A 27,231-nucleotide genomic window follows, 5' to 3' on the forward strand; every position below is an offset into this window, starting at 1 on the left:
AAAAATATGTATTTTACCAATCCATTCAGCAAGGTGATAGATAGTAACTTTCTGAATCATTGTGAGGCTGTGAGTCTTAAGATGTATATCCCCATCATTACTGAGTTAGAGCATGAGCATAGAATTCTAGGTTCAAAGTGTTCTTCACACTTTGTTGTTATTTGATTGCTAAGACGTGTCTGACTCTTTGTGACCCCACCGACTGCAGCATGCCAGGCTTCCTTGTCCTTCATTATCCCCCTGAGTTTGCTCAAATGCAAGTCCATTGAGTCAGTGATGCCATCCAACCACCTCATCCTCTGTGGTCCCCTTCTCCTCCTGCCTTCATTCTTTCCCAGCATCTGAGACTTCTCTAATGAGTTGGCTTTTCCATCATGTGGCCAAAGCATTGGAGCTTCAGCTTTAGCATCAGCCCTTCTAATGAATATAAAGGGTTGATTTCCCTTAGGATTGACTGGTTTGATCTCCTTGCTGTCCAAGGGACTCTCAAGAGTCTTCTCCAGCACCACAATTCAAAAGCATCAATTTTTCAGTGCTCAGCCTTCTTTATGGTCCAACTCTCACATCTGTACCTGACTAGTGGAAAAACCCTAACTTTGACTGTAGGGACTTTTGTGGGCAAAGTGATGTCTCTGTAGTTTTGCTTCTTGTAGATTAAATTATTAAAATTTAATAATTTTACTTTTGTTTTTGATGCTGTTCTTGATATTTTATTGCATTAGGAGTCCTTTTAAATAGTTTTCAAAATTTAGCTTATTCATCAGGAGATGTTTTCCATTTGGAAACCTGTGTCTTGGTTCAGTTCTGGGAAACTCTCAGCCACCACTATGGCCCGAATATTTGTTATCTTCATTCCAACACAGATGTTGAAACCCTAATCCCTGATGTAATGTAGTTTGTAGGCTGGGCCTTTGGGGGGTAATTGGGATTAGAATTGGTCATGAGGGTGAGTCAAGGATGTAATCAGTGTTCTTATGTAACCGGGAAGGGTTAATTTTGAATTCACAATGGATCTGCTCTGTGACTTTAGTCCTTATCTTGCCAGCTTTGTTATTATAGGCATACATAGTGGTCTGCCTCAGGGAGATAAGCTGACTCTGCCCACCTGTGAAAGACTGTGACGTTCTTAAATTCTTTGTGTGGCATATGGCGAGGCTCCCCTCACCCGCTGCTTACTGGCGTGGCCCAGAAATGTACATCTGGGGAGGCGGGAATTGCAGACAGATGCAGCATCTTTGTTTGTTGATATGACAGGAGATATTCCATTTCACACCACCCATGAAATCACTGTAAGAAAGTGAAACCACATCCTCCTGCCTGAGGCTTGCCATCCTCAGCGACATTTGCAAGGTGACATTTTACTTTGTTGCCTCACCACCTCTCCATCTTTGATCCATAAAAGAACCTGGCATCTAGGCTTGGACAAGATGGTTATTTTGAGGTGCTAGCCTGAAATCTTCTTGGTAAGCCAGCTCTCGAATAAAGTCCCTTCTTTGACTTAACACCTCGTCTCAGATTTATTAGCTTATCATAAGGTGAGCAGAGAGAGCTTGGACTCTGTAACACCTACGCATGCTAAGTTGCTTCAGTTGTGTCCGACTCTTTGCAACCCTATGGACTGTAGCCCTCTAGGCTCCTCTGTCCATGGGAGTCTCCAGGTAAGACTAGTGCAGTGGGTGAGCCGTTTCCTCTGCTATGGGATCTTCCTGATCCAGGGATTGAACCCACATCTCTTATGTCTCTTGTGTCTCCTGCACTGGCAGGCAGCTTCTCTACCACTAGTGCCATCTGTGAAGGCCTGGTGACTTATAGAGAAAGGGGAAAAAGATAAGAGCTCTCAGCCAAGTAAAGACCAGGAGGCAACCACCTGTGAGCCAGGAAGCAAGCCCTCGCCAAGCACCCAGTCACATGGCACCCTCATCTCAGACCGCAGCACCCAGAACTGTGAAAAATGCATGTTCACCAGGCACCTAGTCAGTGGTGTCCTGTTACCCAACCAGTGGTTGAATGACAGCCATCACCCACACAATTGTCTCGGCTCCACTCTATCTCCTCTCTTCTTCTGGTTTCCATTTGAATAATCCTGATGGACCTAGAGTTCTTTTTAATGTTCTAATAGATTTTGAATACTTAACAAATTCCTGCAATCTTAACATCAAATATTGTAAAAACAAAACAAAAGCTAGAGCAAAACTCTCCTTCTACGCCTGTTCTCCATTCATAGAGCCCCTATCCCTTCATTGTCATTAGAGACATTGGTACATGTTGCTAAGCATACACAGGGCAGGCCATAACTAACAACAATAAATAAACATACGGCAAAATCCTGCTGATAATGTTATATTGTTGACTTAGGATAGCATTACCTCTTTCCCAGCCCGCTCCAAACAGCCATCAAAACAATGCAAAACCAAAATTTTATCCGTGTAGCTAGCAAGTGTGTGCTGTACTCTGTCACTTCAGTTGTGTCCAACTCTTTGCAACCCTGTGAACTAGAGCCCACCAGGCTCCTCTTTCTGTGGGACTCTCCAGGCAAGAATACTGGAGTGGGCTGTCCTGCCCCCCTTCAGCCAGTCTTCCCAACCCAGGGATCAAACCTGCCTCTCCCGGGTCTCCTGCTCTGGCAGATGATTCTTGCCCACTGGCGCCACCTGGAAGGCCCATAGCGGGTACACCAACGTACACAGATTCCAGTTCCGTACTCACCTAGTTCCGGCTGCAGTGCAGCCTCTGGGACCTTCGCTTCCCTTGCAGCGGAAGTGCAGAGTCTTAAACAACGGCCTGCCAGGAACGTCCCCGAAGATTTTAAACAAGAGGTAAGTGAGAAAGGAACCTGGCGAAGGTTCGTGGGGAAACATACATAGAACCTAGTCTGTGGTTTTAGAGGTTTTAGAGATGAAACAATTTCTTGTTTGATCCCCCAAAATCTATATAGATGCATTGAATGTAATGCAAATAACTATATCTGTGCAGTGATGAAGCCTGAGCCACTCTCTGGTGAACCACGGGCAGTCAAGATGGACAATCCCTCTATCTGGAGCCTCCATATGATGCGTGTGTGTGTGTGTGTGTGTGTGTGTGTGTGTGTGCGCTTGCTAAGCCATTTCAGTTGTGTCCAACTCTTGGCTGCCCTATTGATTGTAGTCCACCAGGCTCGTCTGTCCATGGAATTCTCCAGACAAGAATACTGGAGTGGGTTGCCATGGCCTCCTCCAGGGGATCAGACCCAGGGATTGAACCAACATCTCTTAGGTCTCCCACACTGGGAGGTGTGTTCTTTACCACTAGTGCCTCCTGGGAAGCCTTGAGATCTTCCTGACCCAGGGATCAAGCCCGCGTCCCCTGCACTGGCAGGCAGATTCTTTACCAGATCCAGTAACTTCATCTAAAACATCCATCCAGACCCCATGTCCCTGGAGTGGGGACAGTGGACACAAAACAGAGTTATGCTTGGGGGTCAACACCAGAGCCCAAGTGAGAAGAACAGAAACATTTCTTGGATACTTCACTCAATACCTTGTGAGCAACTTAACAGCAAACATGCTATTTATAATAATCTCTATTTCATTGCTCATAATTATTCTACTAACTTAAAACTTTCTGTTTTTATGGGAAAAAAAAAATCTAGGGGAAGCCACTAATTGCTGCCAGTTGGCAGACTAGGGAAAACATGAAGCCGGGAATGTGTGAGTCCCAATTTGTCAGAATTCCTGGCTCTATGTACAGACAGACGTGGAAGATGTGGGCAATTAATTTTGGCAAAACCTTGTCTATCTTTCTTTGCATCTGAGCTTCTGGCCAAGATAAACTTGAAAGGAAGAGTGTACGGGCTTGTAAAAGTGAATCAGAGGGTGGGGCTAAGAAAAGGGTGGTGCTAAAACTGCTAAAAATTACTCCTACAGTTAAGAGTTACTTAACTCAGCCACAATCTCTTACTAAAGGGACCCACTGCCAATTCTGCTCCAGTGGAAGAAAACAAGGTATTGTAAATATTTCTTTGTTTAAAATGTTTATGTTTTCTTTCTTCATTGAACTGCCTAGATGAATAACAAATTATCAAGACCTCCACAGAACAGAAATAATATTTGAGGCCATCCCCCAAGAATTCTGTGCAAGTCAGAGATTTATCCCTAAACTGGTTCAAAGACTGTGCTGGGAGAGGCTAAGCAGGAGAGCGCTTTCATTTCTGAAGCTGTGAGAGAGGTGGTTTTACTGTGAACTGTGAAATTACGAATGGTATTTTTTCCAGTCACATTTCTGGATTTGCTACCTTTGTATCTGTCAGCAGAGGCTGAAAGAAATAGGATGTTCTCAGAATGACTGAACCAAAACCCTTCTATCCCTTTGAAAGAGTAGGCTTGGCAACATGAACCTGATCTCACTCATTTGCGTAGGGAGCTAATGATTTGACTCTCTACCCCCCACCCCTACCCAATTTCAAGTCTTGGCCGTCATTCCAGGGGCTGTTAGCTTTCTTCTCTTTCATGGAATAATCAAGACCCTAACCTTACACTACATGCTCATCAGAAACCCTCCCAGACGACTAATCCCTTCAGAAATGGCTTCGGATAAACTCGGAAGTGCTGGGGGTGTGGAGAGGTCATTATCTGACATGCACAACTCCACCAAGTAGGCAGTGTTATCAACACCCTGGGGAGGTCAAGAGGCCTTGACTGTCCTCTAAGAGGAAAGCAGAGCAGAGTCCTTCTTCCTCCCTCCTCCCGCTCACCATCACCCCTCCTTTCTCCCTCCTCTTGTTCGACCTCTTTTGTCACCCAGTCCCTCCCTTTCACCATAAAACCTTAAAGGCAATAAAATATAGTGGCAAAAGGATTTGTACTTAGAGTCCAGAGACTGGGATTGCAATGATAGCCCTGCTGTTAGGTAGCTGTGCATGTTAGCACATTTTACCTCTCTGGGCCTTAGTTTCCTAGCAGATAAAATGAGACCATTTGATTAGGATTAGAAGATTCTTTCCAACACAGATTTGCTGGGAATATGTGTATCTATAATGAGACATTTTGATGAACAATACTATTCTTTCCTTATTTTCATATTTCTTTGGTTAAGCCCCTTTACAGACTGAGATATTACATATTTTACATAAATGTATGGATACTGATATACGGGTTAGGAAATGACAAGCCACTCCAGTATTCTTGTCTGGAAAATTCCATGGACAGAGGAACCTGGTAGACTACAATCCATGGGGTCACAAAGAGCCAGTCACGACTGAGCGACTGAGCAGGCATACTGATGTATCTATATTCCTCCTGGAAACAGCAGAAGAGCAGTTCGTTCTGAAAAGGGCACACATGGTTTTTGATCTAGACTTTAGTCTTTATTTATAGTCTCCTCTGAAAAGATCACTCTCTATCCCTTGAACGGATAAATTATTTCATGAGAATTTCATCCCCAAATTCTGCATCTTTCAGGAATCACTTTTAATGCTGGCTTAGCACTTCAGTACTTTTTTTTTTAAAGGCAAGAACTGTTCCTCTTGTATGTTCTAGGCTGCATCTGATATATTAATGATGATATTAATGAGAGAGTTAATGAAGCTGAAGATAACTGTCTATTAACTTTCCACAAGAAATTAACTCTTTTGTCAGAGAGAATGATCATTTTCAGGAATTTGCTACCAGTATCTAAACTCTAGAATATTCATAAATCATAGGTAGAAAGATAAAAGTCCTCAGCCTCAAAATAATAATTTCTCCCCTCTTCCCTTCACGGTGATTATGCTTTGGCCATGGAGCCGAGCATTTTCCATATGAAAAATTCATGAGTTCTTTAAAGAGAAAGCTTAGGGGACTTCCCCAGTGGTCTAGTGGTTAACAATCTACGCTACCAAAGCAGAGGACCCGAGTTTGATGACTGTTCAGGGAACTAGACCCTACATTCTGCAACCAAAGACTCCACATGCTGCAAATAAGACCTGGTGCAGCCAAATAAGAAAATTAAAAAATAAAAGATAAAGCTTAATATATAGATAGTAAATAAAACATCATTTAAAGGGATATAGCTGTAAAGAAAACAGGGAGCTTATTTCCAAGATGGCACTGGATCTGTCAGGAGAAAGTGCTTATATGTAAATTTCAAACATTTTATGAGGATGTAGAGTTATTACGAAACAAGAGTTGTTCCTTTTTTCATTTAATAAAATAGTGTTAGCCTAGAATTATCATCAGCTTCTGCAATAGGTAGAAGCTATGACTAGAGATGATTTAAGGGCTGAGAAGTTGTTTGGTTAAGGGTAAGCCTAGGACTAGGAGGTGTTTCAACAGTATCACTGTTAATTCAAGTCATGAAGAAGTCAAGACTTTGTCTGCACATGTCTCTCCCTTGATTCAACCATTTAGCTAGAGAGATCTCCTGACTCCTCTAAAGTTCTCGTTCTAGGTTTCTCAGAGGGCCGGATGATATCAGTGCAAGACCAAGTTCTATACAATACTTGCCCGAATAGGACTCTCTAGACCTAGGAATTTGGTTTACTTTAAATTATTTAATCAGTTTGAGAAATTATTTGGCTATAAAATGACAATAGATTGAACTCACTATTTCTTTGATAGCAATCCAGTTTTATTAAAATTAAATGAGAATATCAGGGTGATTAGAGGTGAAATTTAGAAGCTGAAAACAATATTTTAAAAAATGAGAAAGCTTGAGTTCCTTTGTCCATTATGATTGGTTTCAGGGGGTCTCAAGTGAGTGAGAATAAAGACAAGAGGCTCTCGACTTCTCTACTTCTCTATAAGCATTTCCACTAGCTTGTGAAAGTTCCAGGTTTAAATAGGTTTTAAAAAATGATGACTAGAACCTTAAATATAAACACTCTAAATAAAAAATAAATAAATATTTGGAAGTTTCCATTTTGTACAAAGTCCTGAGCTGGGTGCTAGCAGATGCACAAAGCAGAGTAAGAAAATTTTGCTCTCAGGGAACTTATTCTAGAGATGAAAAGATACGATACGAACATATGAAAACAGAACTAGCAGTGTGATAAGCACCGGGCAAGTGGCAAAAGCTATGTTATGGGACTTTGGTGGCAGACACGCCCCTATGAACCCCAAAGTTCAGAAAAAGCATCCAGAGGAAAGGGTCTGGAGCAGAGTTGGGTTTCATCTTATTATGAAGGAGGATAAAGGGTCTCCGTAAACCAGGATACCATCTATCAAGGTGCAAATGGATAAACAAGGTTAAAAAGTATAAAAATAGGGATGAAAGATAAGTGAGAAAAACTACAAAGTCAGAAACGTGTATAATTATTCCTCATTTACTGGTAAAGCCAGCAGGTATGTGGTGTATTGAAAAGAAGCACTTGGCTGATTCTACTGCAGTTTAAACTCTGGAATTTCAACAGGGAGACCCAACTGACCAGAATCCAATTGTCCTCTCAGGTGCTTCAGCTCTAGAATTTGAGGGAGTCCTCTTAAACTCTCTGGACTTCAGTTTTCTAAGATTTATAATAATATTGGAATTATGTTCATTCAGCTCTTAGGAGGGCATAAGTACAGATATATAGATTGTTGTTGTTATTTAGTTGCTAAATCATGTCTGACTCTTTGCGACCCATGGACTGTAGCCTACCAGACTCCCCTGTCCATGGGATTTCCTAGGCAAGAATGCTGGAGTAGGTTGCCGTTTCCTTCTCCAGAAGATCTTCCTGACCCAGGGACTGAACCCACGTCTCTTGCATTGGCAGGCCAATTGTTTACCACTGAGCCACCAGGGAAGCCCCATATAGATTGTTACATAGGTTATTATGTATATAATCAGGTTGGATAATACATTCTTTTGTCATTTCAATGAAAGATGATAGAAAAGATAATTGTGTAAGCCAAAAAATCCATTTACAAAAGTAAAATAAATGGAAACGATTATTAATGTGTTCTTTAACTCTGCTTTGTTTTTCTTAGATCTTCCCAATGGACTCTCTAGCAAAATCTATCAACCAATTTGCTCTGGAGTTTAGTAAAAAGCTAGCTGAATCTGCTGAGGGTAAAAATATCTTCTTTTCTCCCTGGGGGATCTCAGCCTCCTTGGCCATGGTGTATTTGGGCACAAAAGGGACCACTGCAGCCCAAATGGCCCAGGTGAGTAAGAAAGGACAGCTATTCTCTATTGGCTTAAAATGAAATGCTTTTATTTGGCTTTCACCTTCATTCCTCTCCTGGAACCCAAATGGTCCACATTTTATAATCATGTCTTCCAAAATAAAAGACACACACATTTCCAGACCTTAAAAAATAAGGCTGAGAAAGTGAATCAACAAGCAACTGTTTCTAGGAAAGCTATTTAAGAACCTGTATTCTCTGGCAAAATCACATGGAGACACGAGGTTATCAAGTTTGGTTCAATGTTAAAATTTTTAAAAAATTTTGATTATTAAAATATTTCAAGAAAGTCATGGCTCATACTTTAATAGAGTTAGTCATCATCTTTCTAATCTTGGAAGGATTTTCTTAAAGACACAAATAGAGGACTTCTTTGGTGGCTCCGTGGTTAAAATCTGCTCGCCAGTGTAGGGGACATGGTTTGATCCCTGCTTGGGGAAGATCCCACAGGCTGCAGGGCAACTGCTGTAGCCTGTGGACCTAGAGCCTAGGCTCCAAAACAAGGGAAGCCCCACTCCGAGAGTGGCCTTCAGGCACTTCCAATAAAGAAAGCCCGCATGCCCACGCAAAGCAGCAAAGACCCAGCACAGTCAAAACTAAATAAACAGAATAATAAATTGATTTAAAAAGACGCAAATGGAAAAATCAGGTGAAATCTGTTTCTCATGCTTTGTTTGGTTGTTACTTTGTTCGATCCCTGCTTGTCTGGGTGAATCTAACAAATACATGAAGAACATTAAAATAGTAGAACGGTATTACTGTTTGTTTCCAAGGCAAACCATTCAGTACTGCAGTAATCCACATCTATGCCCCAACCACTAATGCTGAAGAAGCTGAAGTTGAGTGGTTCTATTAAGACCTTCAAGACCTTCTAGAACAAACACCCCCAAAGATGTCCTTTTCATTATAGGAGATGGGAATGCAAAAGTAAGAAGTCAAGAGATACCTGGAGTAACAGGCAAATTTGGCCTTGGAATGCGGAATGAAGCAGGGCGAAGGCTAACAGAGTTTCCAACAACACAAGAGAGGACTCTACACATGGACATCACCAGATGGTCAATACCAAAATCAGACTGATTATATTCTTTGCAGCCAAAGATGGAGAAGCTCTATACAGTCAGCAAAAACAAGACTGGGAGCTGACTGTGGCTCAAATCATGAACTTCTTATTGCCAAATTGAGACTTAAATTGAAGAAAGTAGGGAAAACCACTAGGCCATTCAGGTATGAGATAAATCAAATCCTTTACGGTTATACAGTGGACGTGAGACATAGATTTGAGACTAGATCTGATGGACGAGCGCCTGATGAACTATGGACAGAAGTTCGTGACCGTGTTCAGGAGGCAGGGATCAAGACCATCCCCAAGAAAAGGAAATGCAAAAAGACAAAATGGTTGTCTGAGGAGGCCTTACAAATGCAAATTCTCTTCTTTGAGAAAAGAAGAGAAGCTAATGGCAGAGGAGTAAAGTAAAGATATACCCTTTTGAATGCAGAGTTTGAAAGAATAGCAAGGAGAGATAAGAAAGCCTTCCTCAGCAATTAATGCAAAGAAATAGAGGAAAACAATAGAATGGGAAAGACTAGAGATCGCTTTAAGAAAATTAGAGATACCAAGGGAACATTTCATGCAAAGATGGGCTCAATAAAGGACAGAAATGGTCTGAACCTAACGGAAGCAGAAGATATTAAGAAGAGGTGGCAACAATACAAAGAACTATACAAAAAAAATCTTCATGACCCAGGTAATCACGATGGTGTGATCACTCACCTAGAGCCAGACACCCTGGAGTGAGAAGTGAAGCGGGCTTTAGGAAGCATCACTACGAACAAAGTAGTGGAAGTGACGGAATTCCAGCTGAGCTGTTTCGAACCCTAAATGATGATGGTGTGAAAGTGCTGCACTCACTAAAGCAACAAATTTGGAAAACTCAGCAGTGGCCACAGGACTGGAAAATGTGTTTTCATTCCAATTGCAAAGAAACATGATGCCAAAGAATGCGCAAACTGCCACGCAATTGCACTCATCTCACACACTGGCAAATCATGCCCCAAATTCTCCAAGCCAGGCTTCAGCAGCATGCGAACTTCCAGATGTTCAAGTCGAATTTAGAAAAGCCAGAGGAACCAGAGATCAAATTGCCAACATCTGCTGGATCATGGAAAAGGCAAGAGAGTTCCAGAAAAACATCTATTTCTGCTTTATTGACTACACCAAGCCTTTGACTGTGTGGATCAGAACAAACTGTGGAAAATTTTAAGAGATGGGAATACCATCCACCTGACCTGCCTCCTGAGAAATCTACATGCAGGTCAAGAAGCAACAGTTAGAACTGGATGTGGAACAATAGACTGGTTCCAAATCAGGAAAGGAGTATGTAAAGGCTGTATACTGAGTATTTTTTTTGGCTCCAAAATCACTGCAGATGGTGACTACAGCCATGAAATTAAAAGACATTTGCTCCTTGGAATAAAAACTATGATCAACCTAGTCACGTTAATCACTCAGTCATGTCCGATTCTTTGGGACACCATGGACTATAGCCCACTAGGCTCCTCTGTCCATGAACTTCTCCAAGCAAAAATACTGGAGTGGGTTGCCATTTCCTTCTCCAGGGGATCTTCCCAAGTGAGGGATAGAGAATGGTTCTCCTGCACTGCAGGCTGACTCTTTACCCACTGAGCCATCAGGGACGCCCATGATCAGCCTAGACAGCATATTAAAAAGCAGAGACATTACTTTGCCAACAAAGGTCCATTTAGTCAAAGCTATGGTTTTTTATTTTTTTTATTTGGGCTTCCCTGGTGGCTTAGATGGTAAAGCGTCTGCCTGCAATGCAGGACACCTGGGTTCAGTCCCAAGGTTGGAAAGATCCCCTGGAGAAGGAAATGGCAACCCACGCCAGCACTCTTGCCTGGAAAATCCCATGGATGGAGGAGCCTGGTAGGCTAAAGTCCATGGGGTTGCAGAGAGTCGGACACGACTGAACAACTTCACTATGGTTTTTCCAGTAGTCATGTATGGATGTGAGAACTGGACTATAAAAAAAGCTGAGCACCAAAGAATTGTGCTTTTGAACTGTGATGTTGGAGGAGACTCTTGAGAGTCCCTTGGACTGCAAGCAGATCTAACCAGTTCATCCTAAAGGAAATCAGTCCTGAATATTCATTGGAAGGACTGATGCTGATGTTGAAGCTCCAATATTTTGGCCACCTGATGCGAAGAACTGACTCATTTGAAATTACCCTGATGCTGGGAAAGATTGAAGATGGGAGGAGAACAGAAGGACAGAAGATGAGATGGTTGGATGGCATCACCTATTCGATGGACATGAGTTTAAGCAAGCTCCGGGAGTTGTTGATGGACAGGGAAGCCTGGCATGCTGCAGTCCATGGGGTCACAAAGAGTCAGACATGACTGAGTGACTGAACTGAACTGATTACTGTATAAGCAGTTAATTTGATGTAAGCATTCTCAAATCACAGTGTTTCTATGTGTGTGCGTAGCTTTATATAGCAAAGTGAAAGTGAAAGCCATTCAGTAGTGTTATTCCTTTCTGTGAGCTGCATCCAGGATGCATGTGGGGGATATAATTAAAGGGTCTTTTTCTCTTCTTGGACAATTTCAGGGAAACACAGAGTCCACATCCTTCCTGTGAATTTTCACATAAATGCTGGGTGAACACAAAGACTGACTCTATCATCAGATAATGGTCGGCAGTGAGAAGTGAAGCACTTTAGTAGAGAAAACGACTAAAACTCCTGAATTTTCCAGATAATTAGGGCAATATTGGGTTTTGCTTAAATTGGCTAAATGATGCACTCAATTGAATACTTAGCTTTATTCTGAAAACAATGATAGATAAAAATGAACCATGGAAAACATGAGAATTTTACATCTAAGGGTATTCCCAATGTTATTTTCAATGTCCAATGCAAAGTGTTAAAGTAAAGATACTAACAACTTGAATTCAACTTAAAAATTTATCTAAAAGCAGCTCTTGACTTACTCTGTTAGTCCAGGTATTACACCAATTAAGTAAAATCAGAGCCCCCTTGATCCATTAATCATACGTTCTGCAGCTAGGGGAATGACTGGCTTGTAGTTACCGATGTGTATTTCGAATGATCACATCTCTGCAAAATGTGCTCATGTATTGCCTTTTTATTGAAATTATAGGTTCTTCAAGTTAGCAGAGACCAGGACAGCGAATTTTGTCCTGACAGTGAAAAGAAAAGGAAAATGGTATGTCTTGTATTTCAATATCCATTTGATAATTAAGGAGAAGGCACTTTTAGCATTTTTTTTTAGTGGCTAAATCAAACAACTTTAATAGGTAATTTTTCTTAGAAAAAGATATTAAAACTATAGGAAAATTTGAGCGCAAACAATGTCTACACTTTTTGAAAGAGTTATATTCTTTCCCCTTATCTCTCCCCTTTCTTTCCTTTCAAAACTATTTCACTTTCAACCATGTTCTTATTTTTGCAAACTAAGTGTGAAGAAAATTATGCCTCAACAACTTTTATATCCTGCACTAAAAATATCAGAGAAAAAAAATTTACCTACCCTACAATTGATTTCATGATCAGTTCATGAACATGAAATCATTTCTTTTATTCTAAATTGTTCATATACATGTGTTTCTTTTTCAACATTTTTATTTGACCAATTTATTTTCTTTGAAAGGAATTCAATGTGGGCAAGCCTGAAGAAATACACTCTTATTTCCAGACACTTATTTCAGAAATCAACAGTTCCAGCCATGCTTGTATACTTAAAACAGCCAACAGGATCTACGGGGAGAAAACTTATCCGTTTCACAAGGTAAGTGCAAACCTCTTATTTTAAGTGGATGGGAAAGAAAGAGCCATGTGAAACCAATCAAACACTTGGTACTTTTCTACAGGGACCTCGGGGACAACCTTGATGTATAGGGTGTCTGTGGTTAGTATTTCTGATGATCATTTAAACTGACCAATGTGTCAAGTTGTAAAGGAAACCAACACTGTATCCCAAACCACATCGAGCGATCAGAATTTTATGCCCGTAACAAAGGGGCACAACCCACTAACACACATAGAAATGTGGCTCGCGTAACCCCTGGGCCAGCATCTGTTTCATGGGAAACAGAGCAAAAGGGCTAGGGTAGCTCCATACGGTGAGTCTGAAGGAGCAGAGGGTGGATGACCATCCGAGGATGGCTGGGGACTCTGTCCTCAAGAGCAAAGCCGACTTTAGGGTCAGATAAATCGCTTCACATCACGACTTCAGAAACATTCTTTGCATGCAGTTAAGTCATCTTCTCTTCTCTGGTGGCTGAGACCCCACAGTGCAGACCCTCAGAGGAGCCAACCCTACATCTGGCCAAACGTTTAGTTCTTCCTGTTTGTCTGTCCCACTCTTTGGCACGTTTCAGAAAAGAGCCAGAAGACCCAGGTGCCCAGTGGGTAAGAAGTAAAGAGACTGAATAGAATAGAAGGATAGCAATAGAAAAAGTCGAGCTGCGCAGTGGTGAAGACTCCTGGGAATAAGATCCCACCTGCCACATGGCACGTATATGTATACAGATGTGGGGGCTCCAGAGCTGTGGGGAGGCAGGCCTTCCTTCCACAACTGCAGTTCTGCATGGCTAGTCTGCATCCAGCTAAGTTTGCACAGGGGAGCTTAGTTTTTAACCATAGCCAGAGTATGGAAAGACTGAAGAAAAAAATGGGGTGCGAGTTTGTAATTATCCATCTAGCTGGACTTTTTTTTCCCCTGATAATCTAAATAGACTTGATGTCTCAGCTTTTGTAAAAAAAAAAAAAATCTACAAAAGGAGATTTTGCCTATATCTTCCAGAAATATTTAGAAGATGTGAAAACATATTTTGGTGCAGAGCCACAGTCTGTGAACTTTATGGGAGCTTCTGACCACATCAGAAAGGAGATCAACTCTTGGGTTGAAAAGCAGACTGAGGGTAAGCTTTCTCCAAGGTGGTCACCAGTGTATTTTTGAAAAGTATCACTTTATCATTTTGAATTGTGTTAAGTATTTGCATTTCTTAAATAGAACTGTGGGCATATTCTAATTATTCAGAACATTTGTTTTTATTCTAAGTCTTATCTGAAACAGATAAGACAACTGTTTTATTAATACCAAGTAAACAAGAAAATGATCAGACTCTAGTAGTTCCAAAGAGGACTCTAGAGAAATGCAAAAAGGTTTGGAATACTGATGCATATGCGGTTTCTAAAGAAAAGTGGCTGCTAATGAATAATTAAAGTGTGGCATTAAATATACTGTATAACCTTGAGTAAGTTTCAGAATAAGGTCATATATTAGAACAGATTTAAAATACAGTAACTATCCCAGTAATAGAATAGAAGCTTGTTGTTGCTGTTGTTGTTCAGTTGCTAAGTCGTGTCTGGCTCTTTTTGACCCCGTGGACTGCAGCACACCAGCCTTTCCTGTCCTCCAAATTCACATGCATCGAGTCGGTGATGCCATCCAGCCATCTCATCCTCTGTCCTCCCCTTCTCCTCCTGCCCCCAATCCCTCACAGGATCAGAGTCTTTTCCAATGAGTCAACTCTTCACATGAGGTGGCCAAAGTACTGGAGTTTCAGCTTTAGCACCATTCCTTCCAAAGAACACCAGGACTGATCTCCTTTAGAATGGACTGGTTGGATCTCCTTGCAGTCCAAGGGACTCTCAAGAGTCTTTGGCATCAATTCTTCGGCGTTCAGCTTTCTTCACAGTCCAACTCTCACATCCATACAGTGCAATAACACTACCTTATTTGAGTTTCTGCTATAAATCACTAACAAATAATAGCCTTGCTCACAGTAGCTGTTCAGAACATTAATGTTTATTGAAGTGAATTGAGGAAGCTGGCAGCCGTGAATTCTCAGTTCTTATTTCACTGAACTAGTGACTCAGAGGAGAAGGCGGTGGCACCCACTCCAGTACTCTTACCTGGAAAATCCCATGGACAGAGGAGCCTGGTAGGCTGCAGTCCTTGGGGTAGCTAAGAGTCGGAGACAACTGAGCAACTTCACTTTCACTTTTCACTTTCATGTATTGGAGAAGGAAATGGCAACCCACTCCAGTGTTTTTGCCTGGAGAATCCCAAGGACAGCAGAGCCTGGTGGGCTACCATCTATGGGGTCGCACAGAGTCAGACATGACTGAAACGACTTAGCAGCAGCAGCAGCAGCAGCAGCAGCAGCAGCAGCAGTGACTCAGAAGCCATGCTGAGGCAGGAGTGACTGTTTTTCCTAACTTATGCCTGATTTGGATTCATCCAAATGTGAGTCTGGTTTGAGAATTATAAATTAGCCTGTATTTGCAGAACGAAACTACTTGCGTTGTTCCAGTTCATGTGAGAACCGAATGTGATTGTACAGGCTAAAGCGCATTGAAACGGACACCACAGACTCAGTGTAGGAGCTGTGCTAAGTCACTCAGTTGTGTCCGACTCTGCGACCCTGTGGACTGTAGCCCGCCAGGTTCCTTGCTCCATGGGATTCTCCAGGCAAGAATGCTGGAGTGGGTTGCCATGCCCTTCTCCAGGGGAATCTTCCCGACACAGAGATCGAACCCGTGTCTCTTATGTCTACCTGCATTGACGAGAGGGTTCTTTCCAGTGGAAGTAGAAGCAATTGCAGTGTCGGAGCTGCACTAAATCTCAGCTCTCAAATGCCTGCCCTCTGCCTGCTTGGGCCCCTAGAAGACGGAAGAGGGCCTTACAGACAGGAAGGCAGGGAGTAGCTCATACGCTGTCCTTCACCCAAGCACATCCTCTCAGAGCTGAGTAGGGAGTAGCTGTCTGATGCTCACGAGATTGGTTTGCATAAGGGTCTTGCCGTCTTCCCCATATAGGCTGATGCACTCAAGGAGCATGACAGAATCCATTCCACCAGATCACAGAGCTGTCCAGACTTCCTGTGACGAGAGAAGTGTGCCATAAATCTGAGGGCTGCCATAGCAGAGGACCACAGGCTGTGTGGTTTAAACCAATGGAAATATATTCTTGGATAGTGCTGGTGCTTCCCTAGTGGCTCAGTGGTAAAGAACGTGCCTGCCAATGAAGGAGATGCAGGACATGCAGGTGCCACCCCTGGGTTGGGAAGATCCCTCGAAGGAAATGACAGCCCACTCCAGTATTCTTGCCTGGGAAATCCCATGGACACAGGAGCCTGGCGGGCTACAGTCCAAGGGGTCGCAAAGAGTCAGACACCACTTAGTGCTAAGCAGTGTGACCGCACAGCTCTGGAGGCTGCACCCCTGAAATCGAGGTGTTAGCGGCCTTTGTTATGCAGTCGCTAAGCTGTGTTTCACTATTCGCAACCCCGTGAACTGTGGCACGCCAGGCTTCCACTTCTTTGGAAAGTTTTAGGAAAGAATCCATTCCATGCCTCTCTCCTAGCTGCTGACGGTTGCTGGCAACACTTGGCCTGTAGAAGCGACTCTCCGGTCTTGGCCTCTGTTGACAGACGGCTTTCCTCTCTTCTGCTCCTTTGTCTTTGTGTTTTTCACACTCTGTGTGTCTGTGTTTGAATTTCTCTCCTTTTATAAGGACACCTGTCATTGAATTACAGGCCCAGCCAAAGCCAGTATGACTTCATTTTAACTTGATTGCGCCTTCAAAGACCCTATTTTGAAATGAGATCACATTCACAAGGACTGGGGGTTAGGAACTAATGTATCTTTTGGGGAGGACAAAATTCAGCCCACAACAGCAATCAGTTCAGTTCAGTCACTCAGTTGTGTCCGACTCTTTGCAACCCCATGAACTGCAGTGCACCAGGCCTCCCTGTCCATCACCAACTCCTGGAGTTTACCCAAACTCATGTCCATTGAGTTGGTGATGCCATCCAACCATCTCATCCTCTGTTGTTCCCTTCTCCTGCCTTCAGTCTTTCCCAGCATCAGGGTCTTTTCAAATGAGTCAGCTCTTCCATCAGGTGGCCGAAATAAATATTAGTTTCAGCTTCAACCTCAGTCCTTCCAATGAACACGTAGGACTGATCTCCTTTAGGATGGACTGGTTGGATCTCCTTGCAGTCCAAGGGACTCTCAAGAGTCTTCTCCAACACCATAGTTCAAAAGCATCAATTCTTCAGCGCTCAGCTTTCATTATAGGCCAACTCTCACATCCATACATGACCACAGGAAAAACCATAGTCTTGACTAGACAGACCTTTGTTGACAAAGTAATGTCTCTGCTTTTAATATGCTGTCTAGGTTGGTCATAATTTTCCTTCTAAGGAGTAAGCCTCTTTTAATTTCATGGCTGCAGTCACCATCTGCAGTGATTTTGGAGCACCCCCAAAATAAGGTCAGCTACTGTTTCCACTGTTTTCCTATGTATTTGCCATGAAGTGATGGGACCAGATGCCATGATCTTCATTTTCTGAATGTTGAGCTTTCAGCCAGCTTTTTCACTCTCCTCTTTCACTTTTATCAAGAGGCTTTTTAGTTCTCTTCACTTTCTACTATAAGGGTGGTGTCATCTGCATAGGTTATTGATATTTCTCCCGGCAATCTTGATTCCAGCTTGTGCTTCTTCCAGCCCAGTGTTTCTCATGATGTACTCTGCATAGAAGTTAAATAAGCTGCTGCTACTGCTGCTAAGTCGCTTCAGTCATGTCCGACTCTGTGCGACCCCATAGACAGCAGCCCACCAGGCTCCCCTATCCCTGAAATTCTCCAGGCAAGAACACTGGAGTGGGTTGCCATTTCCTTCTCCAATGCATGAAAGTGAAGAGTGAAAGTGAAATAGCTCAGTCATGTCTGACTCTTAGCGACCCCATGGACTGCAGCCTCCCAGGCTCCTCCATCCATGGGATTTTCCAGGCAAGAGTACTGGAGTGGGGTGCCATTGCATAGAAGTTAAATAAGCAGGGTGACAATATATAGCCGTGACGTACTCTTTTTCCTATTTGGAACCAGTCTGTTGTTCCATGTCCAGTTCTAACTGTTGCTTCCTGACCTGCATACAGATTTCTCAAGAGGCAGGTCAGGTGGTCTGGTATTCCCACCTCTTTCAGAATTTTCCAGTTTATTGTGATCCACACAGTCAAAGGCTTTGGCACAGTCAATAAAGCAGAAATATATGTTTTTCTGGAACTCTCTTGCTTTTTCCATGATCCAGCGGATGTTGGCAATTTGATCTCTGGTTCCTCTGCCTTTTCTAAAACCAGCTTGAACATCTGGAAGTTCATGGTTCACGGATTGCTGAAGCCTGGCTTGGAGAATTTTGAGCATTACTTTGCTAGCATGTGAGATGAGTGCAATTGTGTGGTAGTCTGAGCATTCTTTGGCATTGCCTTTCTTTGTGATTGGATTGGAAACTGACCTTTTTCAGTCCTGTGGCCACTGCTGAGTTTTCCAAATTTGCTGACATAGTGAGTGCAGCATTTTCACAGCATCATCTTTTAGGATTTGAAATAGCTCAACTGGTATTCCATCACCTCCACTAGCTTCGTTTCTAGTGATGCTTCCTAAGGCCCACTTGACTTCACATTCCAGAATATCTGGCTCTAGGTGAGTGATCACACCATCGTGATTATCTGGGTTGTGAAGATCTTTTTTGTACAGTTCTTCCGTGTATTCTTGCCACCTCTTCCTAATATCTTCTACTTATGTTAGGTCCATACCATTTCTGTCCTTTATTGAGCCCATTTTTGCATGAAATATTCCCTTGGTATCTCTAATTTTCTTGAAGAGATCTCTATTCTTTCCCATTCTATTGTTTCCCTCTATTTCTTTGCACTGAACACTGAGGAAGGCTTTCTTATCTCTCCTTGCTATACTTTGGAACTCTGCATTCCAATGCGTATGTTTTTCCTTTTCTCCTTTGCTTTTCATGTCTCTTCTTTTCACAGCTGTTTGTAAGGCCTCCCCAGACAGCCATTTTGCCATTTTGCATTTCTTTTTCTTGAGGATGGTCTTGATCTCTGTCTCCTGTACAATGTCATGTATGTCCATCCAGAGTTCACCAGGCACTCGTCTATCAGATCTAGGCCCTTAAATCTATTTCTCACTTCCACTGTATGATCATAAGGGATTTGATTTAGGTCATACCTGAATGATCTAGTGGTTTTCCCCACTTTCTTCAATATTCTTCCTCAAATACATAGCCTAAATATTATCTTGAGGAAGCATCTGAAACATCTGAGCTGAGAGGCAAGCATTCTAAAAAAATTTTTTTTCAAAAGTATCAAGGTCATGGAAGACAAAGAATGGAATGTGAAACTGCCTCGGCTTAAAGAGGACTAAAGAGGAAATGGCAGCTAAATGCAACTTGAGCCCTTGGATTGATTTCTAATCTAGGAAAAAAGGACACTATTGGAACAACAGATGAAATAATTTAAACAGGGGACACCTCTTGTGGTCCAGCAGGGTTGGGATTTTGCCTTCCAAAACATGGGGTGTGGGTTTGATCCCTGGTTGGGGGGCTAAGATATCGCATGACTCGAGGCCCCAAAATGAGAACATAAAACAGAAACAGTATTGTAGCAAATTCAGTAAGGGCTTTAAAAATGGTCTACATGAAAATCATTTTTTAGAAGAAGTCTCAAGAGAGCTGTTAATATTAATAGTATTCTATCAATACTGACTTCCTGGTTTGAATTTTTATGGGTATAAGATGTTACGTTAAACAGTATTTCATGATCATCAGTTTTATAAGCATGGCATTTCACCAGGACGTAACTATATCATTTGGAATCTGTCCCTTTGCTTTTGTAGGAAAAATCCTGAATCTCCTACCTGATGACGCTGTGGGCCCTACAACCAGAATGGTTCTGGTGAATGCCCTTTACTTTAAAGGAGTCTGGGAACATCAATTCCTAGTCCAAAATACCACAGAAAAGTCATTCAAAATAAACAAGGTAGGAGCCTGTTAATAACCAGTATGTATTTTATAAGACATTGCAAATGAAATTCTATTTTGAATTCATTCTATCTGAATATATGTTCCTGTAAACTCGGGCAGGGATGACTGACCTAAAAGCCCCAGTTTCATCCCACCTGGACATTACCCTTTCACTATTTTAACCTCTGTACACAGACCATGCACATATTATATCACTCACCCCTTGCTGCGATTATGGCAGAGCAGGCAAGGGAGTTACTGCACTTATTTTCCAAGTTAGAAACGCAGTGGGGCTAAGCGACCAGGTTCATTTCAAGTTTACTTGTTTTGGTTGCATTGCAGGCTCTCTGGTCAATAGAGGAACCAGCCACTAAATGTCCGGTGTTGGGGTGTGTGTGTGTTACTTGCTTTTTGCGACCCCACAGACTGTACCCTGCCAGGCTCCCCTTTCTATGGGAGTGTCCTGGCAAGAACACTGGAGTGGGTTGCCATTTCCTCCTCCAGGGGATCTTCCCGACCCAGGGGTTGAACCTGGGTCTCCTGTGTCTCCTGCAGTGGCAGGCGGATGCTCTGCCACTGAGCTACCAGGGAAGCCCCAAGTGCCTCGAGCTGTGCCTCAGTTAGCAGGCTGCAGAACCATGATTCCCTGCTCTTCACTTATGAATTCTGTTCTTGTTCTAGTAAACTAGCACTGTCTTACACCAAACTGTTACTTTTCCAGAAGAAAAAGAAATAAAAAGCATTTTAAAGTCTCATCTCTTTCTTTAAGTTTTCCCTCTGGTCTGGCACACAGAGCATCTGTTTTTGTAGTAGGCACTTACTTCAGCAACAAGGGAGATGAGCGGAAGGTCACAGATACACCCAAGGGCTGGAATGTGGCTGGGTCTTGAGACTTGAATGGAAACTAGGATTCAAATATTGTCAGGATTCATTCTCTAGCTTCTCAACTCTGTTTCTCCCATCCTTCTTCTCTCAATCTGCAGTCTGATCTCCATTCTAGAGATGAGTTTGATAGGTCACATTCCAAATTCTCAGGTAAAGAACTGACTGGCCAAAGTTTGTGAAAATGTTTTAGTCCTGGGTGGATTATCTCACTTAGACACTGCTGCTGATGACACATTGCTGTAACAATATGTTGTGTGCAATAGGCAATTTTCAGATAATCTGTGGGGAAAAGATGTAGAAAGGGCTGAATTTATAATCCAACAGGCTAACTGAAAATAAGCTGGATAGTTACTCGGCTTAATAAAACCACTAGAAATTTTCAGCTGCAGGTGATAGAAAAGCATTCCAAACTAGCTCCAGTGACATGAGAATTATATTAGTGTTAGCTCGGGGGCTTCCCTGATGGCTCAGGAGTAAAGAATCCACCTGCCAATGTGGGAGATGTGGGTTCGATCCCTCAGTCAAGAAGATCCTCTGGAGAAGTAAACACCTCCAGTATTCTTGCCTGGGAAATCCCATGGACAGAAGACAATGGCGGGCTATTGTTCATGGTGTCACAAAAGAGTCAGACACGAATAAGAGACTAAACAACATCAAAGAAACTAAGAGGAACCAGGAGTGGGGCCTCTAGAGTCTCAAACAATCTGTCCTCTCTGCCTCTACCCTTGAGCCATCATTCTTGCTCTCCTTCTCTAATATTAAGGATGGAGTTAATCCATATGACCAGGGAATAGGACTGCCCTTTATTCTAGCTTCACAACGCTACTGTGAATACAGAGAGAATCTTGGCTGCTAGCTCTAGCAGAATGCTCCCAAAGAACACTCTGATTGGTCCCACCCATATGCATATCTTTGAGACAATCATTTCAGCACAGAGCATCCTGAGTGAACAGCCCTGGGCACGAGGCCACCACCTTAGCAGAAAGGTAGGGCTTTGTGATGGACACTCAGCACCACATCGAGTGGGTGGATGAAAAGTATAACATGTCTGAATTGCAGGGTTTCGCTTTTGCTTACCGTTGGCTTTACTAGCATTTCATAATGTCATGTATCTACCATTATAGTATCATACAGAATAATTTCCTTGTCCTAAAAATTCCCTGTACTCAACATATTCACCCGTCTAAGTCTTTGGCAACTGATGATCTCTTTACTGTCTGTATAGCTTTGCCTTTTCCAGAATGCCATAAATTTGGAATTACATAGTATGTAACCTTCTCGAAGGTGCAACCACCTTCTTCTACTTAGCAATATGTCTTTAAAGTTCCTCCAATATGTATTTAAAGCCACTTTTTCTGGCTTGACAGGTCATTTCACTTTATTGCTGAATAATCCTCCATTGTATAGAGTTAAGATTTTGTTGATCCCTTTGCCTTTCTGAAGGGCATTTTGGTTCTTTATGACTCAAACTGCTATAAGCATTTATGTGCAAGGTTTTGCGTGAACATGTTTCTGACTCATTCTGGAGACTACCCAGGAGCACAGCTGCTGGCTCGCTCGGTAAGGCCGCGTTCAGCTTTGTAAGAAACCACTGCACTGCCATCTGGTGTGGCTGCCACTTTGCATTCCCATTGGCAGAGAATGCGGTTCCATCTTAGCTAGAAGTTTGTGTCATCAGGGTTTTGAACTTTTGGCCATTCTATTAGCTGTGACACTCCACAGCTAATCTTCACTGTTTTAATTTGCAATTGCCTAAGCACATAGGATTGAACACCTTTCACATGCTATAGGTTTTCCTTTGGTGAAGTATCAGTTCAGATCTTTTGCCTATTTTTTAGGTGGGGTTTGTTGCTTTATCATTGTTGAGTTTTAAGAGTTCTTCACAAATTTCAGATACTGGTATTTTATCAAACATATGTTTTGCAATCCTTAGCTCCTAGCTTATTGCTTGTGTTTCCCTTCTCTTAGTGGATTTCAGTTTTATGATAGTAAAAGGCTGTCTCAAATGTTTGCATCTGAAATGCAACTTTGTTTCCGAATCATTGGTATTTTCATAGTTTGCTTAAGATTATATATTCTTTTAAGTGTTTGGTAGAATCCAGCTTGCCATGACTCATAGAGGATGCCATAATACTGTGGAGAAAGAAACTCTCACATCATTTATCGATGATGTCATCCAGTAGAACACATATTTCCAGAAAGCAAGGTTTGAATAATTTTATTTAGCATTTAGCAGAGGATCATCATCTTTGTCAGTGTCCCAGATGGCTGGGAACCAATGTTGCTAAAGAATTAAGAATTTGGTGAGACACCTCCACAGTGATGTTGCTGCATATACTCTACAGGCTACAAGCAAACCAGTGCAAATGATGTCCATGAAAGAAAAACTTCAAGTATTTTACATAGAAAGTCCACAAGCCATAGGCCTTCAGCTCTACTATGAGAGCCGTGACCTCAGTCTGCTCATACTACTGCCAGAAGACATTGATGGGCTGGATCAGGTAAAGGGATCAGTCTATTCATACCTCCCTCCTTTCCTCTCCCGTTTGGTAACATTTCTTTTCTCTCTGTGAGTCTATGTCTATTTTGCAAATGCATGCAAAATCACTTTAGTGATGTTTGACTCTGTGCAACCGCATGGACCCACCAAGTTTCTCTGTCCATGGGATTCTATAGACAAGAATACTGGAGTGGGTAGCCATTTTCTCCTCCAGGGAAACTTCCAGATCTAGGGATTGAACCTGTGTCTCTTATGTCTCCTGCATTGGCAGGCAGGCCCTTTACCACTAGCACCACCTGGGAACATTTACTTGCATGGAAAAATAACTTTAAAAAAAAGACAGCAGTCTGACATGAAGATGTTTCTACTGTTTATCTGTCCCGGGAAAAAAAGATATGATCTTATAAAGATATGATCTCCCAGTTCTTGAATTTCTGCACAGGAGGGCAACCAACATACCTTCAGCCCTAGGTACTGTATTTTCATGTATCACCTAAGTTTACAAAACTTTGTAAGGTTGATGTTACTATTTCTCAGGAAGGATAAGTAGTCTACAGAGACCTTTAGCATTGAGTAGCCACACAAACAACAGCTAGACATATTTATTGTGAGTAACAAAGCTGTGTAGATTGATCATAACAATCTTTCAGGTAGTATAGGTCTTTTTTCTCCTTCTGGTAGAACCTACCTAATTTTTAAATCACATGCATTAAGCTAGCCTTAGATACACATTTAAAAACATTAAACAGAGTCTGAAACATTTTTTAAAGAATGATTTTTATCAAGTAAACACTCTTCAGAAGATATAGTCTGTATCAACGCATCTTCAGGTTATTACTTAAGTTGTTCACCAGTTAAACATCTCTTAAGCCTGATTTTGGCCAGACCACATTTCTGAGCAATCCGTGTGCAATAAGTGGTCTGTCTTTCTTTGCACTGTGAGTGAGTTTTCATGTGTGCCAGATTGCTTATATTTCTGCTTCCACTGCCCTCCTGTTGTTTAGAAAGATTTCTAGATAGTGTCATAAAATTCGTGAAACTGGAGAGGATGGTAAGACCAAGTGTGAATACTAAACCATTAGAGTTACATCATTATAGGCCTTTGATTTTTTAGAAAGTGCAAGTTCCTGACCTGAAAACATTGTCACTTTAATGCACATCATTTACATATGTGTCATTGATAGCAATACTTGGATCTAGAAAACTCCAAAGTAGCAAAATCATGTGCTTTAAACAAACATGTTATTTAAAAAAATCAAACATTGCTTTTTATCCTATATATGTAATGCATATGTGTATATACATATATATTTGTTTTAAAATTTTAAATATCAAGAGAAAAAGCAGCTTCAAAATCACTATTTAAAACGTTATTATTCTTAAGATAGAATGATTTTCCTTTCTTTACTATTCTTTTTTCCCCATAATTTATAGTTACTAGTTTCATATTGGTGTGATTATAGAGTATAGGCATTTTATTTTATCCCAGATTTTCTTTTTGAAGGATTGTATACTGTGCTAATGAAACTAATTTAATAAATTAGTTATGAACTAGTTTATTAGTTAATAAACTAGTTTTAAACTAGTTAATACAACTATTAAAAATAATTTTTTTGGTTCCCTGGCATACAATGTGTTCTAGAGTATATGCTTTTGTGTTGATGACATCTAAATGCATATTTATACTAATATATTTGTGTATGTAGTTGCTGTCTTGGAAATATCATAGAAGTACTTCTGTTTTGAATCAAGGTCTAACTTATTAAGCCTGAGAACTGTTAATCTGCAAAATGATATATCAACAGTGTGAAAGATCTCTTTATAAACAAAAAACTTCCAAATGTGTGTGTTTTGTTACCTTTGGTAATGGGAGTGATTATAATTCATCTATGTAATATCTAGAGATTTCACTCAACCTTTATTTCTCATTTCTTAATTGGAAATTGCTGATTCTTTCCTCATTGGGTCCAAATTGCAGCTGGAAAAGGCCGTCACCTATGAGAGGCTGAGTGAGTGGACCAGCGCAGACGCGATGGAGCTGTGCGATGTGCAGGTGAACCTTCCCAAGTTCAAGCTGGAAGAGACTTACGACCTCAAGTCAACTCTGATCAGTATGGGGATGACTGATGCCTTTAACCAGAGCAAAGCTGATTTCTCAGGAATGTCCTCAGAGGGAGACCTATTTCTGTCCAATGTTTTCCATAAGTCTTTCCTGGAAATAAATGAACAAGGTACAGAGGCTGCAGCTGGTACTGGGAGTGAGGTGAGTGTAAGAATGAAACTCCCCTCCATCGAATTCAATGCAGATCACCCGTTCCTCTTTTTCATCAGGCACAACAAAACCAACGGCATTTTATTTTATGGGAGATTCTGCTCCCCCTAAACCCTGCATCTCTCTCATCAAACAAGAGCCTCTTACAGTGTGAAAAATACACGTATGATGGAAAACATAATTACAATAAAACCAGTTTGTAGCCTGACTCTTTCTTATGCATAAATATTAGAAAGATTATCTTGAAATAATATATTCTAGTGATCCTATCAGGCCTATATAGCTAGAGAGAATGCAAATTTAATTTTGTAATCATTTTAATGTGATTTTTATTTACATTTCAGAAACTTGGTTATTCAATCAAATGCCTTACAATGCTTGGCCTACCTGGTCACTGTATTTCCATTGTCACTTATATTTCACATGCATCATTTAGTGAAGAAAAATCTTTATAAAGGTGATATAATGATATAACTGATATTGATATGTGAATTTAAAAGTATTCTAAAATAAAAATTTTATTAGAAAGAATTACTATGGGTAACAGTTGTCACATTAACATCTTTGCTTTTAAAAATCTTGCAAACTAGAAGAGTAAATTTCTAATTTATATAAATGAATATTGTTAGGTATAAGAAGATATTCTTATTAAAATTTTATCTCCACAAAAATTGCCTGTGTTTTTCCAATTTCTACTAAAAATGCTCCTACACAATGGCTTATTGGTAGTTGCATCAGCTGTTATTCTAATTTTAGAGACTGAGTGTATCATTCTAGTCGCTTTTTCCATTTTAATTTACTAAGTGAAAGATATAATCTACTAGGGATCTGATATGAACAGTGTATGAACTAGTACAAGAAAATGTGTTTTCTGTATCAAATCTTGTTTTGGTATCATAGAATTAAAAAAAAAAAAAAGATCCTATACTTCGGGCTTCCCTGGTGGCTCAGATGATAATCTGTCTGCAACACAGGAGACCCTGGTCCTTTGCTTTAGCTCCAAAGAAGGGAAACTGTAGTATATGTGACATTTTCCACATCATCATGACACATTTTGCCCCTGCCCATAGCACCGCACCTTAAGTAACAATGAAAGAAATCCCTGTGTCTGTGTTCTGCCAAATTAAAAGTCCTTATGTTTTGGGAGTCATGTGGACTCAAAAGAAAAGCATGTTAACAAGTGAACAGGGAGCCCGGAAACCGAGCCAAGAGAAAGGAAGACCAGAGTGACTCTGTCAGAAGCTGTCAGTCAAAGAGTATTCAACACAGCATTTTCCAAACAAAAAGGAAAAGGATGATACTAGAAATTGCAGGTTGGTAAGATGCATTCTTAAAGTTATGACCAACCTAGACAGCATATTAAAAAGCAGAGACATTACTTTGCCAACAAAGGTCCGTCTAGTCAAGGCTATGGTTTTTCCTGTGGTCATGTACGGATGTGAGAGTTGGACTGTGAAGAAAGCTGAGTGCCGAAGAATTGATGCTTTTGAACTGTGGTGTTGGAGAAGACGCTTGAGAGTCCCTTGAACTGCAAGGAGATCCAACCAGTCCATCCTAAAGGAGATCAGTCCTGGGTGTTCATTGGCAGGAC

The 27,231-nt window shown here is 41.4% G+C and overlaps 1 protein-coding gene across 2 annotated transcripts; it reads left to right on the forward strand.

The window, feature by feature from the left end:
* The first annotated feature begins 3,892 nt into the window (after positions 1-3,892).
* Positions 3,893-26,311, forward strand: LOC138428541 (serpin B10). 2 transcript variants are annotated; one of them, XM_069569345.1, is made up of 8 exons: positions 3,893-3,980; positions 7,920-8,096; positions 12,298-12,363; positions 12,808-12,945; positions 13,963-14,080; positions 19,857-19,999; positions 23,214-23,369; positions 25,347-26,311. In XM_069569345.1, exons 2-8 carry the CDS (start codon positions 7,929-7,931, stop codon positions 25,749-25,751), a joined length of 1,194 nt encoding a protein of 397 aa, XP_069425446.1. In that variant the 5' UTR covers positions 3,893-3,980; positions 7,920-7,928; the 3' UTR covers positions 25,752-26,311. The 2 variants fall into 2 exon arrangements, with proteins under 2 accessions (XP_069425446.1, XP_069425447.1); XM_069569346.1 differs by lacking the exon at positions 23,214-23,369.
* Positions 26,312-27,231: the final 920 nt, after the last annotated feature.

Source organism: Ovis canadensis, chromosome 23, assembly GCF_042477335.2.
Source record: "Ovis canadensis isolate MfBH-ARS-UI-01 breed Bighorn chromosome 23, ARS-UI_OviCan_v2, whole genome shotgun sequence".
Taxonomy (NCBI): domain Eukaryota; kingdom Metazoa; phylum Chordata; class Mammalia; order Artiodactyla; family Bovidae; genus Ovis; species Ovis canadensis.

What these genes read in the sequence shown, in the direction of transcription:
- LOC138428541 (XM_069569345.1), top strand. Translation starts at nt 7,929, where the DNA reads ATGGACTCTCTAGCAAAATCTATCAACCAATTTGCTCTGGAGTTTAGT. An exon ending in GTGAAAAGAAAAGGAAAATG is followed by an intron (nt 12,364 to 12,807) that starts GTATGTCTTGTA and finishes TTTCTTTGAAAG; the next exon opens with GAATTCAATGTGGGCAAGCC. An exon ending in ACATTGATGGGCTGGATCAG is followed by an intron (nt 23,370 to 25,346) that starts GTAAAGGGATCA and finishes TCCAAATTGCAG; the next exon opens with CTGGAAAAGGCCGTCACCTA.